This window comes from Poecile atricapillus, chromosome 1 (assembly GCF_030490865.1).
Source record: "Poecile atricapillus isolate bPoeAtr1 chromosome 1, bPoeAtr1.hap1, whole genome shotgun sequence".
NCBI lineage: Eukaryota > Metazoa > Chordata > Aves > Passeriformes > Paridae > Poecile > Poecile atricapillus.
In genome coordinates, this window is record NC_081249.1 from 26314612 (window position 1) to 26331465 (window position 16854).

The window sequence follows — 16854 nt, forward strand, 5'->3', positions numbered from 1 at the left end:
GGTTCTCATCAGTTGTATTGCCTATACTTTTTCAGTGACTCACAGTTTCTCTACCTCAGCTCCTAATTCTGCCATCTTCCATCTGATTTTGCAGCTCATTTTTTGTGTCTTTCCCAGCCAGTCCCAAAATAGTGTCTATTACACACTGTCCCATTCTGACTCCCATTCTTTAACCATTCTTGTATTTTTGGCACCTGTATGTCTTTGTCAAGCCCAGTCCTGTGCCTCCGTACTCTATGTGGCTTAATCTTCTGTTAACAACTGAATATTTCTTTTCTGAGAAGCAACCTTGTAGCAGGTACCTCTGTTTCCATATATCTCTACCCTTTTTGCTCTTCCTCAGCACTTTTTCAGGTAGTTTTCTTAAAATTGGCTCATTACATAGAAACAGGATAGAAGAGGTATTTCTGTGGCACAATAGCACCCTTCTCTTTCCCATACTTATTTGAAGTAGCGTCAGGCAACATGCCTCTCGGGTTAAATCTGATATATGTAGTGCATGTACTCATTCAGCCTTGTTTTTGTCAGATAAACTTCTTGCTTTTATAGGTTCTTTGTCCTTTAGTCCAAACTCACCTTGCATATTTTCCTGTTTGGTTTAAAGGTTTAGTGAATAATTTGATGCCAGTTTTTGTTAACAAATTGAATTGCAAGGCTGGAAAGCTGTGGAAGAAATTACATTTTTGTTGTAAGGATGTTGATTTTCTAGTGCATAACTTCAGAGACTGCAAATAGTAGCTTGCTAGTAAGGTACTAAATTATTCTCTCATCATCTCTAAGGACTTTTCAATAACTGAAATTCTCTGCATCTTAAGAAAATTTTGTTTCTGATTAACTTCAGTCCCAACAAAAAGATACTTCCCAGTTTACTGATTTTCAGGCTGAGGGCACTTGTAGTGCTTTTCAGTTTTCACTTGTAAACAAAACAGAAATAGACTTCCCAGTCCTTAGGACTGCCGATGATCTCATAGCAGGCCAAAGCTAACTTTAGTTGACTTTTTATATGTTTAGCCCTTCAGTGCATTTCTTTTCCTCAGGAGCTCTGAACAAAGAGCTGAGAGCAAACTTCGGTGGTGGTTGGGATCTCCACTCCACCACAGCTTCCACAGTTCAAATTCCCAGATCTACTAATTTGTCCAGTGGGCTTTACCCTCCTTTCTGATGATCTGTGGGAAGATACTAAGCTATTACAGTTTAGATGCTATGTTGGATGTCAAAAGCTATTTTTTAAAATCATTGTTGTCTTTGTTGTAGTGTGTGAAGGATGAAGGCTGTATCTGTATCTGTTGCTTGTTCAGGATTTCAGGGGTTTCTTTTTGTAGAGAAGTAGACATAGCCAACGTGCGTCTTCAAAGACGAAAACTTTGCTGAATTGTGACATTGCACTCACTTACTGAGCTTTCAAAACCAGATAATAAGAACATTATTATTTCAAGCAGCCCCAGGATCACCATCAAAGGATGTAACGCATCTTGAGATTGAAAATCGTGAGAAGATAAGAAGAAACTGTGTAATACAAAAAGAACACAAAGGAAAATAGTGAAAATCCAAATTGTTATGAGTAGCTTGATTCGGCCTAAACACTAAGTGCATTTTCTCACTAGAAAATAGAATTTCCTTGATGTCTGAACCCTTCCTGACAGAAAGTTACCTTTTCATTGGGGAAAAGCCAATCCTTTTTCCTGGGTGGGATTTTTTTTGGGGTGAGGGGTAGGGAGGAGAGTTGGTTTTAGTGGTGTTTTGTGTTTGTTTTCTTTTTTATGGTTCATTGTGAATCTGTGATTATAATATACAGAATGGAAGTCACGTTTTCCTCTATTTTCTTTCTTTCTTTTGGGTGCTATGCTACGTAGATCCCGGAGGAGTAATCCTGGTGCTTCATCCAAAATAACGTGACTTGAAAAATAGTGAGATTGTTCTCAAAATGCACACTGAGAGATGTTTTGTCTAGTGTTTCCATTTCAGAACAAATACACCAGAATCCTGTATGGGATGGAAGTTTTGCTTTTTGGTTTTCTTTTACCAAAACTTGTTCCTTCAATCAGAGATAAGTTTTGCTAACCTTAGAATTAAAAGTGTATCCAGGAGAGTGAAGAGCATACTGGGGCTGGAATAACAGAATTTTCACTAGAATTGAGTTTTCACTATGAATAATAGCAGCTGGAGGTGGTATTTAGCTGTGATATTCATTCCAAGTATCTTTCTTGGAGTCTTTCTGGGCACGTGCTTACAAATGAGTTGAATATTTACATGCCATTTTAACTGCTAGAGGTGAACCTTTAGTAAGACACTGGTAGAAAGGTAGTGGAACTGTAACTTGTATATTGGTCATTAGTAGTGTGGTCCCTGAGGGGATTCTTCTTGTTATTCCGTGATTGCTCTTCTCTGAATTTGCCCAAATTATTTTCTTTTATTGATTGTGGTGTATTTTCCCAAATGTTCTCTAGTTTTTCAGTGACTTAAGTAATTTCAGTCACACAAAAACATTGTTTAGGGCACGTATCAATAACCTGATCCTTTGTAATGCTAGATTAAATTATGGTTTTTGGGGTTGCATATTGTTTTGGGTACTATTTTTTCACTGTATGTTTTAATTATGCAGAAGAAGACAGATTATTTGATACTACGATGTTGGTTCATTCACTTAAAATTAATAGAAAAGATTCTACAGGAGATGTTCTAATTTGAAAAAAATAGGAAATGGAAGGGACCAATAAGTACTTGATTACTGAATTGCCTTATTTTCCAATAACTGAAATAATGATTCGCATTAATACCTGAATTTGCTGAATATCACAGCTTAAATATTTGGTTTTGGAATATCACTGTAACTGACGTGCACTTGGTGCAGGTTTGCATTTGTGTATTAAACCAATGAATGGATTTAATAATTCAAAATCATTAAATTCATGTGCTTAAAAGAAAAACATTACAGATTAAGATAGCCATTTTCTTGGTGGTTTTCCGATCAAAACCACAATATATTAAATGTTTTCCCGGTCTCATTTATAATCTTCATTTATTCTCATGGAAAAAAGAATTTGCAGGTGTCCTGCGTACAAGTCTCCTTCTGCTGTGGAACACAAACTTAAGTACCACATTGAAAGAAATTATGATAATGAGACTGCACTTCCTGCCTGGTTTAACTCTTCTGTTATGAAATTTAGGTAGAATGGGAGTATTAGGTAACGCTTAGCCAAAAATTCTCCTTCATATTTTCCCACAGGGTTTTAGTGTTCTGGAATGTCATGCTGCCGTAGTGTAGCTAATAACGTCTGTACACAATACTGATCTCAATATTGATGAGTATACCTTTTTCTTTGGAAGTGTCTGATGTTGTCTGTTGCCTTTCTGATTTATGTAGTTAAGTGTAATAAAGAGTGAGGCTTATGAAGAGTTCTGGTGCCTGGGAATAGGGTGCTAAAACCATGATTCGTTCGAGTGAGTCTTAGAAATACCAGCTGTGGGAAGGAAGGACGATAGGGCCGTGTTCCAAAACAACTGAAGAGTTGTTGCAGCCTCCCTAAAACTGTGTTACTGTGTTACTTCTTAGGAGGGGGGAATGGAGGACAGAACTGCCACAGGCTCTTTATTCTATCCGTCACTTCTATTGTCTGCTCACTTATTTCCTCTGTGCGACCAGGTCCTCACTGGACTACAGGCCACTGCCCTTTATGCCTCCCTTAGCAAAATTTGTCTTCTGTGTAATTCCAGCCTGTCTCCTATGCTCCATCATCTCTCCCCATTCGCTGAGGAGAGAAAGTTTCCTGTTTCTTAGAGTTCCCTGTCTTTGGTAAGAAATCCTTGGTCTGATACACCTGAATAATAATGGCTCCACAGCATCATCTAGTGGCTTCCTTGTTTCCCAAACTTCTGGCAGATCTCAACTAGGTCTCTTCAGGTAGACTTCTAAGGGAGAAGCTTTGCTGCTGACTGACAGCAAAGCACTTGATTCTTGCTCAGGGTTGTCAGTAGCCTGCAGCTGCTCAAAATGCAGCTCAGGACTTTGCAGCCTCTGGAGCACCATGTGCTACACCATGGTTAAGTGCAGGTATTGACTAACTTGATATTTCTAAATGGAAACAGTGTGTCCTGTGTTGATGAAATTTTTCCGAAAATGTTTTCTCTGCAGATACAAAGAAATTACTGCATCCTGTTCTCTATTCAAAAATTAATAATAATTTGAAAAGTAATCATTATTGAGGTTTATCAAGGATGGTGATGACTTTGTAAACCTTATGTCACCCTGTAGCTTTTTTTACTTAAGAGGTTTGTATTCTGATCTTTAAAGAAATAATAATTGAAAAGCTCAAGATATTTCTTACTAATGATATTTTTCCTGATTAAAATGGCCCAGGCACTCTCCACTACTGGTACTGTTTTTGCTGTAATGTTTTTACCTTATGTATTAGGTGAATAGTATCTGCAAAGAGAAGATTGTAGTTGCAGGTGTCAGTGTTTCAGGTTAGAAGGGTGTTCAGCTGTCTGTTAAAACAGTGTATACACACTGTAAGGGCTTAGGACACAAATAGCAAAGTAGGTGTAAACTGATTTTTTGCTTGCTCTTAAAGAATATGGTGTTCATAAAATCAAGACCTTAAAATTTGACAAGTACTATATCCCAAACAGTACATAGTGGAAGATTTGTGACAAAATGAGAGTGGTAGCAGTAGAGGCTACTGGTAAGATACCTTTAATCTTTACCAATAAAAGACTATTTGTGTTTGTAAATTTAATAAAAGTTGCTTTCTTTAACAGGCTGGACTAATTGAAGCCAATGGAGAGCTTAAGGTGTTTATAGACCAAAACCTAAGTCCTGGAAAAGGTAAGAACACAATTCTTAGTAAGACTCTCCATTTCTTAATTTTTAGTTGTAATGCATTTTAGTGGCTTTAAACTGCTCTCTTAGCATAGATTTCATAAAGTTTTTGTTAAGTTATATGATCAGTAAGAAAACCGTAGATTTGGTGTTGTTTATAATTGTCTTAAAACTTGGGTGCAGTTCAGTGCTGGTTTGTCCCATATGTGATGTCCTTAGTGTAGCTTGTGTTTAAGTGTAAAGACAAGGATGTTCTGAAACATCTTTGAGGCGCTGTGTTTTAGCAAATGGGAAAAAAATGCAGGAGGGTGGAAGTTTAAAATGGGTTATTACAGTTTTTGTGATAGTGCATCCACTCTGCTGGAAGCTTATCTCAAAATATATTGTGAACAGAACTGCTTTGGACTTGCAGATAATGCCTGTGCATGTATGATAATGTAATGTCATTAAGCAATTTAATAAAAGGCAAGATGTGAATTTGAACTTGAATTTGATGCATGAGTTAAAAAATGAAGAGTTCCTAAACATTTGGGGAGTTAGGAGCTGCACTTTCCCAGTTAGCATAGTTGGGGGAAAAACCAGAAGCGACGCTGAAGTTCTGGACATGTGTGTCATGTAGCCTCTTCTGTAAACTGATTATGCTACATTTGAAGACTACATTTCATGTATTCTTACAGGAGGGCTGTTTCCATAGCAAGACTATAGGACTCTTCCATAATTCCAGTAAAATATATTCTTGTCAGTTTATGCATTCTGCTGGTGACAGTTGTTTATCAGGTTAATAATTTTCTCCAGCATGTTAACTTGCTCTTTATAAAAAACAACTGAGTATCTTAACAGTATTTACTAATTTGACAGACCAACTAGCCACTGTTTCCTAGGTTGCTCATCAGATCTGCTCTTTGTCCCCTGTGTTTTCCTTATTGTATCCTTTGAGCCTGATTGATTGCTTTCATCAGCTTTCTTGAATACATGTGACTAAAACAGTGTGTGTGACTCCCAAGTGAAGTGTCAGTCTTTTTTCTGTGCAACATCATGTTTGGTTCATAGGCATTTCACAATATATTTTGGTGAAATGGCCATTTTCCTTTGTTGCTTCCAAATAATGGCAGTCTGCTTTATTCTTTTGTGTGACAGATGGTGTCCTTTGATAGGCTGTATGAAGTAAGGTGAAATTTATATTAGGACAGTAATTTACTTACTGTCTTATAAACCTTACTGTTGACTAATCTACTGGTTTTAAGCATTGTTGGAATACTGCAGTACTCCCAGATTAACCTGTAGACCAGTTCAGGTGAACTCCTTTAGTGTTACTGCTTTAGTATTTTATATACTGTTTCAAGAAACCCATTTAACTTTTGTCACCCCCACTAGGTACAGCAGGTATTTTATTGGCATCTCACTAGACTCTGTCTTGGACATTTCCTTGTCTAAAATACAAGTTGCTTTACAAAAGTGGGGTATTCCACTAATCTGTCCTGTTCTGCATTTGGTGGAGAGGGCCCTGAGGGTCAGTAAAGACATGTATTAACTGGTGTATTTCCATAACCACAGTTACACCCCCCTGAGTAAGTGCAAGTAGGTACCTGATCCTTAACAGCTGTACCATATGTCCTAACCCTGTGGGCAGTAAAAGTAGGTTTTTTTTTTTCAGGGCAGATACTTGAGGATGATACATTTTGCACCCACACAGGTGGTGCAAACCTTTGTTACAGTCAGTGGAGATCTAGTCAAAACAGTGCAGTCTAGACAGCAAGAACTGGAAGTATGATTCTTCCATTATCACATAACTCTTTAAGTAGAAAAATTGGAGGCCATTTCGTTGTGTATAGAATTTTGTAAATGAATTCAAGTTATTAAATTGTTTATTATAGCCCTGCGCTTTGTCCAGTTTGAGAGTTGGGCTCTATTCTCAATGTATAACACAGCAAACTGAACTAGCCTCAGTCAATTTCTGCATCTCATTGCTTTTAGGGGAGTTCTGTGAAGTTAATAGGCAGTAACTTATTCTTAATAGTGAGAAGAAACGACTATTTCTCTTGGCTTCATCTGTTTGTGGATTTTGTCTCTAGCTTGTCTGTGTTTTATGTACAGGCTCTGTAGTTTTAATCAGAACTTAAACTTGCAAATATTTGTCACTAAAGAACTCAGATATGTATTGGAATTTATTCACTAAAGTAGTACTTTTTTCCTTTGCCACTTTTTATAATTTTTAGGGGGTTTTGTGCAGTCTTTAAACTTTGACAACTACACACAAAAGTACTACGCTCTCTCTATGAGCAGCTGTCTGCATTGCCTGCCATTATATCAACAAAGTGCTGTCCTCTGCTACTTTTTAAAGTCTGTGCAAAATTTCTCTTAATTTCACAATGGAGAGGGTTCAGTCCAAAACAATCATGAAGTAAACTTTCCATAGGATAGCAGAAGTGTATCTGGTATACTTTTTATGGTGAACTGAAGGTGGTTAGGAAAAAAGCTTTATGTTCTTATCTGGTGGTCATCTTTAAAAGGGTTTTTTGGTGTGTTTTTGTTTGTTTGTTTGTGTTTTTTGTTTTGTTGGGTTTTTTTCATTCATCTCCCCCTTTGGATTTGTATTTCTTAAAAGAAAGGAGTCTTTTCTGGAAGTTGCAAGTCAATCACAAGAAGAGATTGAGAGTACATTGTATGATTGATATTGGTTATGGGATCAAATCTCCCTGCTGTGTAAGTTGAGTGGTTTGTTTAGCCCAATCTGCTGCCCTTGACAACAGTAATTGGGCAGGTTCTTGAGGGAGAAAGCAGGAGCCTGGCTACTTTTTCAAGTTAATTCTTCTTATGTTCCTACAGCACTCAAAGTCATTGAATTAGTAATAGCATTCCATCATAGTTTTGGAAAAGTCCAACTTTGAGACTCAATGAATTGAGAATGAAAATCCAACAAGAAATCTATTTCTTGCTTTAGTTTCTACTTGTTGCTAGCCAGATGTGAAAGGAGGAGGAGTTCAGCTGTCAGAGGAATAAAGGTTTTAGGGGGATGCTAGAGGACAAAAAATGGCTTGTGTGCTGGGTCATAAGGACATGCTTGCAGTAACAGGGTCAAAGAGAAAGTGCAGAATATTATTAGTGAAATGGTTATGTAACATTATTGTCAGCAGTCTATAAGGTATGTGACTAAGTGGTAGATACATGACTCAACTATGAAAGATAAGCATAGATTTACTTTTCTGGCCAGAACAGGTTATGATGCAAAAATTCTCACAGCCTGAACAGCTTTGTTGCAATGCTTTCAAAGTAGGCTGTGAATGAGCTTCTGTAAATTTTTAATCTGCACTGGCACAAATATGGTAACTGGATAAGTTCTTTCCAGAATTGAGTTTTGGTGGTAGGGTTATGTTGCTGTTGATTCTTAGATGAATAATGAAGAGGGGACATCACCATCTTGCTGAACAGTTATGATGAACAATCTCTTGCTCAAAAAGTCCTAAAGATTTGGAATCGGAGAGAGTATGTTAGAGAACAATCTCTGTATGCAAGTCCTATCCATACATTCATTCCCTGACTGTTCATTAATGTCTGCTGTCAGAAACAGGTTACCAATGTACAGAACATATTTACTTCAGCAAATGGGGACGTGCTTCCAGTAGCTCATTTTGGAGAGATTGGTCTCGGTCAAGAACTCCAGATTAGAGTTTTTGTTTTAAAGCAGAGACTGAGTTTATTTATTTTAAGAGGAGAAGACAGTATGTGAAAAAACCCAAAACAAAAATGCAACAAGCCTCACAAAGCCAAACAACAACCCCACAAAGGTTTGTTTATAATGAGTAATGCATGCAATTTTGAATAAATTAGTCATGAGCATAAAATGCCATTCTAGAAAAAGCTCTAAAAAATTATTTCCTCAAAACTATCTCTAGTGTGAAATAAGAGGTATCAACCTATATATATGGCAGAAATGAGAAGGCAGCTTGTGTTTTCTCCAGTGCTTGTGCAATCTCCAGAAAAGGTTGCCTGTAAATTTGGCCATGTTTTCTGAAAGCCCTGAGTATTTCCATTACTGGAGTGCAACATTGCATATAGCCCTGAAAAAACAGTATGACTGTGAAAGGTTTTTTTTACTTTGTAACTAGGTAGGTGGTTTCTAACTGGCTAATTAATTTTGAGAGTTAGCAAGTACATATGGTTTGGAAAGATAGAAAGAATTTTTAAAAGGGGCTGAACTAGTAAAACTTCCTCCTGAATTTGTGTGTTCTATTGGTATTTGGCAATAACTTAGAAACTGAGAAATTTTACTGTTTCTGGATGTTATTTTGAAGAAAACCATCACATTCTGGTCCTTGTCGTATTCAGATGAGTGTTAAGTATTAAACGGAACACTATTCAATTCTAATCCTTACCCTCACTTGTGGAGAAATTTGGATGAAAGAAATAATTTTGCTTCAGATGGGTGTGAGGGAAAAGGTAACCAGTGGTATTAATATTGTTTTGAAATTAAAGCCCTTAGTTTAAAAATTACTCAGAAGGTTGGATCTTCTCTTATGCCAGTAGGTGGCATTATTGGTATGTAAGAAAATGCTTGTAAGGTATGTCTCTAGATCCTTTCACCACTTACTTTAAAAAAAGATTTCACATTTTATAGGTTAATTATATTTACATTTCAGATTTCAAAAAATTGAAGTCAAACATGTAGCATTTTAAGTTCTGTTCAGACTCGTATTTCAACACTGCCTAGCTATAAGATTGTTTTGTTCTTTTTATTTATATGACAAGGAACTTGTGGTGTAATGTTATTGTTACTTTCACTTGAAAATTCATACTCTCTGATTTTTAACAGTGGCTGAAATTGTTCCTCTGGAATAGAACTAGAGATCAATTTCAGAACCCATGAATTATGCTTCTGCTAACAGATTTCATGCTTGAAATTCATATAAAATGCATGTGTATTACTGCAGCTGAGGTAAATCCAATTATTATTGTCTGAAGTCAAGCTAAGGAAATAAAACTATTTCTGGAAGTAGAAATGGAATTTTGGAAAGTCTAAAAGTAGACCCCACTTTATTTCAACACAGACTTGGAAAAGCTGGTTCATAATAGCTGAACTGTTACTAGTCTCATCTAAGGATAGTAAGAATCGCATAGAAGTCTGTGTTGATATAAGCAGTTAGTGAGTACTACACACTGGGAGAGATGGATATCTGTAAAAAGTCTCAAAATTGCTGTATAAGGATGTTTCTTGTCTTAACAGGATGGTGTAGCTTGTTCAGTAAGTAGAGGTGATTTTAATTGACTTGGCACACAACTGGAGACAATCATCTGTGTGTTGTCACCCAGATACCCTCAAAAAGAATTCAGTGTTTTCTGAAAATTAGCATATAACTAGCTTATAAAATAGCCTAAAATATCTGTGATGTTTGCCACAGAAACATTAACAACTGCAAACATCACAGGAGTGGCATGTGAGGAACCATCTCCCAGGTATAATTACCACTTCTATTGTATGACAAAGCTTAGTTTGTTAGAGACTGTGTTGCAAGGGAACTGAATTGCTTTTCTGTTGACTGCTGTCTTTTTCACAAGTAAAGAAAACATGAAGGCAGATTACTTCAGAAAATGGTAGAGTATCTAGAATGAATGGGATTTCAGCTCCTGAGGCAAGGAGTACCTCAGCCCATCCTCTCTAACCTGAGCACCAAATTCAAAGGCACTACTATTTCAAGAACTGGAGGAGTCAGCTTTTCTGGAGATCTACCTCACTGTCTGCAGAGGGCACTCGTTTCTTTGATTTTAGATATACTGTGTCTTTTTTCTGTGTAATCTTAAGTTATTTTAAATGTTCTTAATTAGCTGTACCACCTATCCTTTAAACTGCCAAAATTCTGCAAGGGATTCTTTCTTTTTGGTAAAACTCTTTAGTTTGTTTTTATATGCAAGCAAAGGTCCAGTTAGCCAGTAAACCAAAGAGCACACTTACTTGTTTGTAGACAGATAAATAACAGATTTTGTTAGTGCTGCTTCTTGTGATCTGCAAATTTTTTTTTTTGCCATTACTCCTCGATTCCACCTTCATCATTATCTTGTATTTGGAGGTATTCTTGAACATCATACTGATGAAGTTCTATTTCCCTTTAGGCTTAATGATTGCTTATAAGTTACTAATAATAGTTTTCCAAACATTTGGGACACTGAGAATGGAAGAGTAGTAGTAGTAGTTATATCCTTCTGTATACATTGTTTTTTCTGCTCTACATGGCACTTTCCTGTGGTTCCTGAAGTCTTTAAAGAAAAAAAAAAAGATGTGTCAGTACTAGCAGTATTAATAATTTGTTTTGAAAAGGAAGAAGAGTTGATGCCAGCAAAACTGTTTGCAAACTTGTGGTTTTAATTTTTACATGCTGTTATGTACACTGTATGTTGTCCACAAATACAGGATTATGGGGATTGCAGTGAATGCTGAGTAACAGTAAATAAGAAATTAGTAGTGAGATTTGTTTGAGAAACTGAGCTGTCAGTCACTTGCAAATCTAAGTTGATAAAATTACTTCTGGTTGTACTTCACAAAAACCCCCCATATATTATGAGGCTTTGAAAATGCAGATGAGTATGAGTAAAGTGTTGCATGTGAGGCAAATGAGAAAATAGAATGCACTTAGGCAGAGACATTGAAAATATTCTCCTTAAAAAAATTACTCTTTTCTGTATAATTGAGCAGTTATACTCTTTTGTATTTTGTATGATAGCTTTTATAAGTTGACTTTGACTTGGCTTTCAACTATGTTGTTCGTGTCACTATTCATTCACTTACATTTATGTTTCCTTGCCAGTTTGTGCTGTACAGGAAGATGAACCTTGGAGTTTCTGTTTAGAGCCACATTGGTTCAGTTGCATGAGTTAACTCTGGTATAGCACTACAGGGAATTTTAGTGTAATTTAAAAAGTAAAAGACACAGAGTGTGTGCTCTTCCCTTCACATTGATGTTTTAGTTGCCAGATAGCTATTTCTGTTCAGAAAATAAAATTATTAATAATAGGAGGCTGGAAGTCATCTAATAAACCTTACCTTCAAAGCAGAGTTGCTTTGATGCACAGAGCCTTAAGTTCTTGAATTTTGCTGTGTATCACCAAGGAACCTCCTATGCAGCTGTTGCTGTGCACTGCCTTTGGCATTTTTCCTTGGTTGGAATTTGCTATGCAACAGCTTGTGACTGTTACCTCTTTTCCTTTTGTTGTGTCCTCTGTCATCTCTATAACTTCCATTTAATATTAGAAGGCAGTGATTTCTGCAAATAACACTCCTTGCTCCACCTTAACCTTCTCTTCCAGAGGCTGCACACACCAAGCTCCCTGAGCTCCTTGTGCAGGATATACTCCAGTACCTGAGGCACACTGGTGTCTTCCTGCTGCATTCTCTCCTGTTTGCTAATGCCTGCCTCTCATGCATCGTGGGCCCCAAAACTGAACAGAGGTATCCAGGGACAGTGTAAGGAGTGCTGAAAGAAAAGGGAATAATCACTTACTGTTGTATGCTTCCAAGTGCAGCCCGGGATGTGTTTTAAGTCTTTATTAGCATAGGGGGAGCATCTCTAGGTCACATATAGCTTATTGTTTGCCCAGGCCCCCTGATGCTTTCCTGAGCATCTGCTTCTTAACCACTGACCCCAGACTCTGCTCTTGTGTGGACTTACGTTGGCACAACATTTTTGTCTTCATTGACTGTGTAAAATTTTTTAATAAACAGCATAAACAATTACTTTCTTTTTAAACATACCAGAATAATTAAGTCTCTTGAGTGAATCTGAGGAGTAGAGGGTCTCATGGGAGTATTGTTCTTTATGAAGTTGTCCTACTGAAGTAATATTTGGAAGTTATCGTAGGAAAAAGCTCATAACATGAATGGGTAGCAGTCATTGTCAGAAAGCTGTCTTTGAATTCTTAAAGGAGCTAGCAATGTACTTTTATGTAACTCAGTATGTGTTTAATTGATACAGTACCAGAAGGAAAGATAGCCATATAGCCTTCACCAGTTTGTGAAGGGCTCAGATAGTGGCAGGTGAGTAAGTCAGACTTCTGACTTACTGACTTTCTGCAATGGAGTGGCAGCTTGGTTGAGCGTGTAGCAGAGAAGCAGTGCATGTGTGGACAGATGTGATAATGGTCTTCAACAGAGCTTTTCTAGAGGGAGGGAAAAGGGAGGGTCTGCAGTTACTTCTTTTCAAAGTCATGCTTTGAAAGAGTCAACAACCATGTGGATAAGGATTATCTAATCAGAGTGATGTCCTTGGATTTCTTAAAAATAATAAAAAAAATTGATTATCAAGGTCCTTAATCAGCCTGTTAAGCTAAGGTGAGATAGACTGGGATGGTCCTCCCATGGGTTAATAATTGGTGAAAACTGAACTTGGTACAATGAGTATCCCAAGTGAGCTATTAGTACTGAAGGAAGATCATGAAGTCATCACAGGTTATATTAATGAAAATGTGGTATCATTGTTTGGTGGAGAATAAGCACATTGAATTTTGAGAATTCCCAAGAAACAGGGCATAAATTAGTAAATGAGCTATAGAGACATAAATAACAACTGCATTCCATGGTCATGACTACTGTATGGACACCTGTCATGCAAAAGAAAGGTCAGGAGAGCTAGAAAACATGAGCAGCAATGACCATCAGAGTAGGGGAAGGTTGGTTAAAGCATGGTGCTCATAATGCCAAGGTTGGGAGTTTGATCCCTGTATGGGCCATTCGCTCAAGAGTTGGAATTGATGATCCTTGTGAGTCCCTTCTAACTCAGAATATTCTGTGATTCTGAGAAGATGATCAAATAGATGAGGTGTCTGGACCTTGGAAAGCAGTTGCAACTCCTCTTTTATGCCGGAAATACAGTCTTCAGATTGCACTGATTTTGGTTTTTTTTTAAAGCATTGAGGAGAAGTTTTAAAGAGTCTTCCAGGAAGCTGAGAAGAAGCTACACAAGAACTACTAGCCAGGGTAGCTTATATTGATTTATTGTATTCTGCAGAGAGGATGAACAAACACAGTTCAGTTCATGATAGTGATGAGTGTACTTGAAGTGACAGGAAGGTATAACAGATTTCTATTACAACCTGGATAGCTGCTGACTTTCTGAAAGAGCACTGGGAAGCTGGTTAATAATGGAAGAAGGACATGCTGCTGCATCCTGTGTGGGAATAGAGTGATCACTGAGAGTAAATTCTTATGTGAAGCCATCACTTTGACATGGTGTAGTAATAGCAGCTAGGAAATACAAGTCTTCTGGAGAGCAAGGGCTTGAAGAAGATTTGAATTGTCCTCAACTTCCTGTAGACTTCCTGAATGTGTAAATAGGGATGATGGACATCAAGGACCAGTTACAGCCTTCCTGATACAACCCTTGTAAAAATGCTTATTTATTGCTTCTGTACTGGGACAGTGGGAAAAAGAGAGGGGAATGAGAGTTGTCCCAAGTCCTTCTGACCCCACTGACCTTTTTAAAAGTCATCTCAGACAAACAGCCTAAAATTTGGCTAAATTTGCCAACCAACTTGACAGTTGATTTGGCAAAAAAAGGGTCTCCAGTATTTTAAGACTGATTTGTTCATTATTTTCTTACTGTAGTCAGTCTTTGTTGCTTCTTGTTTCTTTGCTCTGTTTTGTTGTTGGCTGGGGAGCTTTTTGTTTTGAATTGGTGGGTTTGGGGTTCTTTCCTCTAAATTATATCATGGAACATCAAACTGCTGGTAGATACCCGGGTTGTTATTTTTGTAGTTGGTTTATCTTTTACATGCCTTAAGACTTGCTTTATCTACCAGTGCTGATTGTGTACAGGTTATGAACAGGGAGAGAGAGAACAACCTTTCCTGCAGGGTTGGTCTGCTGAGTTGCATGTATTTTTCTGAAGTAATGGATTCTTGAGGATGTTTGTTCTTTAATTCCCTGCCTTCAGTTGGGAGGGGACACTTAGAGGAAAGTTGGGAATATTGTCTTGGAAAAGGTCTGTTCTAGCCAAATATTATCTCCTATAGATCAATATGTCTCAGAAGACTATGCCATATATATATATAGCATATATATAGCATTGGGCATGTTTGTCAAGAGGTACTGAAAAAGATTTCAATAGCCACAAAGGATAGGGGCAGAAGAAGAGAGGATTATACTTTTTGTCAACTGCTGGTTGCCTCTACTGTGCTTTAAGGGAAAAATTGGAATGCAAGGAATTAAAACATACTCATATGAAAACACTGACCTGTAAGATTACATAGAAGAAAGTTTGAGAGAACATACTGTGAATCTTAATTTCTTTTTTTGCTGCAAATATGTAAATGCTACATTTATATTGAGACTACATGTTTCAGGGCTGGTTTCCATTAATATGCCTTTGCTAAAACTATACAGCATGCTGACCTGAAGCTCTCTACTTGTATTTGTTTTAGGGGTTGTTTCTCTATTGGCTGTTCATCCTTCTACAGTAAATACGATTGGAAAACAGCTCCTGCCAAAAACATTCGGACAGTCTAATGTCAACATTGCACAACAAGTGGTAAGGAGACTTTGTTGGGCTTTTTTGGTTTGTTTCCTTGTTTGTGAGATGTGGAATTTCTTTGGTTGATGGGGTTTTTTGGTTTGTTTTGCATTTTTTGTTTGTGCATTTTGTTTGGTTGGTTATTTATTTACTTTTATTGCTATTGTTTACAAGTACTGCAAATCTGATGTAGCCTGGTAGTCTGTATCTTCATAGGCAGATTATCTAGACTTAGGTTAAAAAAAAAATATGTATTGCATAAAGAAGTTCAAATATGACTCTCAAGTCAACATGAGGTTACCTCACTGTTCAGATGGCTTTCTTTTGTTAGTCTTGCCATTTAAAATCAGTGTCTCTTTCAGATTCTGCTGTGAAATCTGGCATAGAGAAATGTAAATGAAGTCCATAAACATGTTTTTATGCAGATTTGAGCTAGGTGAAATAAAATTGAAAACATAACTGTATTTTAGTGCTTAATTTAAATATTCTTTTTCCTGAAATACTTACTTTGAGCTTTGTGTGAGAGATATGAAATTAGATGTTTCAAAGAATCGTATAATGCAGCAGTTAATACATAAGTTGTGGTAATTCTTGCAGTAATCAAAATTAAAATTCAGTGATCTGAGTGGAATTGGTCTTAATCTTCTGGAAAGCAACTGTGGCATATAAACATCTGAACTAGAGTATCTTATATTTGGGTTTCTTCTTGAAAACAGTAGATTTTGAATGTAGAGTAGGTTTTATCCAGACTTCTCTGTCTCACTCTAGAAATGAGCCTGTGAATTTGTGCACACTTCTTTTCTTCCTTTGTAGTGTTGAGTATTTTGGGGCTCTCCTGAATGCAGTAGAGGTTCAGGGTTTGCTGCTGCCACTTTGTTTTTTCTCCAGCTGTAATTCCTCTCCTCCTCATCCCCGTCCCTGTACTGGTTTGGCTTTCATCTTTTTGCAGAGTGATACAAATTCTAGATGTGGCAGAGTGCTGGGGCTGCTCATGGAATTAGTAAGGTAGGGAATTAGAGAGTGGGACTCTCGGCAAGCAAGGTGTTAAATCACCTATTGCAGTCTTCTGCCACTGCATCCTAGGGAATAGAAACCAGCTTTCTTCAGTTCTCCATGTAGTCTATTTGAATAGAACATATTCAGCCACGTGGGTGGTTTTCACACTCTTTGGAGACGTTCAGTGAGCCAGACCAGTTGGTATCAGAACTGATAATATTATTTTTGTGGGGAGAAAGTTAGCAGGTTTACATCCTGTGCCAGCGTTCCCCACCCTCATGCCGTTTCCTACAATCTTAAGTTTTGTCTATGAAAAGCTGTAGAGGAGATTTGGCTTTTCATAAGAGGTAGAAACATTTGAAGTATGGTAGAATGCTGCTAGAAAGGAGTACCTAAGATATTCTAGCTGTCAGAAGCCAATGTAACAAATACATATATTTAACTGCTCAGAGAGGTGGCATAATATAAAGAGAATATTTGGGAAAAAAGCATCTGTTTGTCTTCCTAGACAGCTGAAATCAGGGACATCCAACAGTCGCTAGACTA

At 37.3% G+C, this 16854-nt stretch overlaps 1 protein-coding gene across 7 annotated transcripts in view; it reads left to right on the forward strand.

The window, feature by feature from the left end:
* TFDP1 (transcription factor Dp-1) overlaps positions 1–16854 on the forward strand; it is a 38361-nt gene that overhangs the window by 9480 nt on the left and 12027 nt on the right. For all 7 annotated transcript variants that reach the window (XM_058852850.1, XM_058852836.1, XM_058852815.1 and 4 more), the window contains exons 3-4: positions 4759–4825; positions 15224–15330. In XM_058852850.1, the coding sequence (XP_058708833.1) occupies positions 4759–4825; positions 15224–15330 (174 nt within the window). The remainder of the gene's footprint in view (positions 1–4758; positions 4826–15223; positions 15331–16854) is intronic.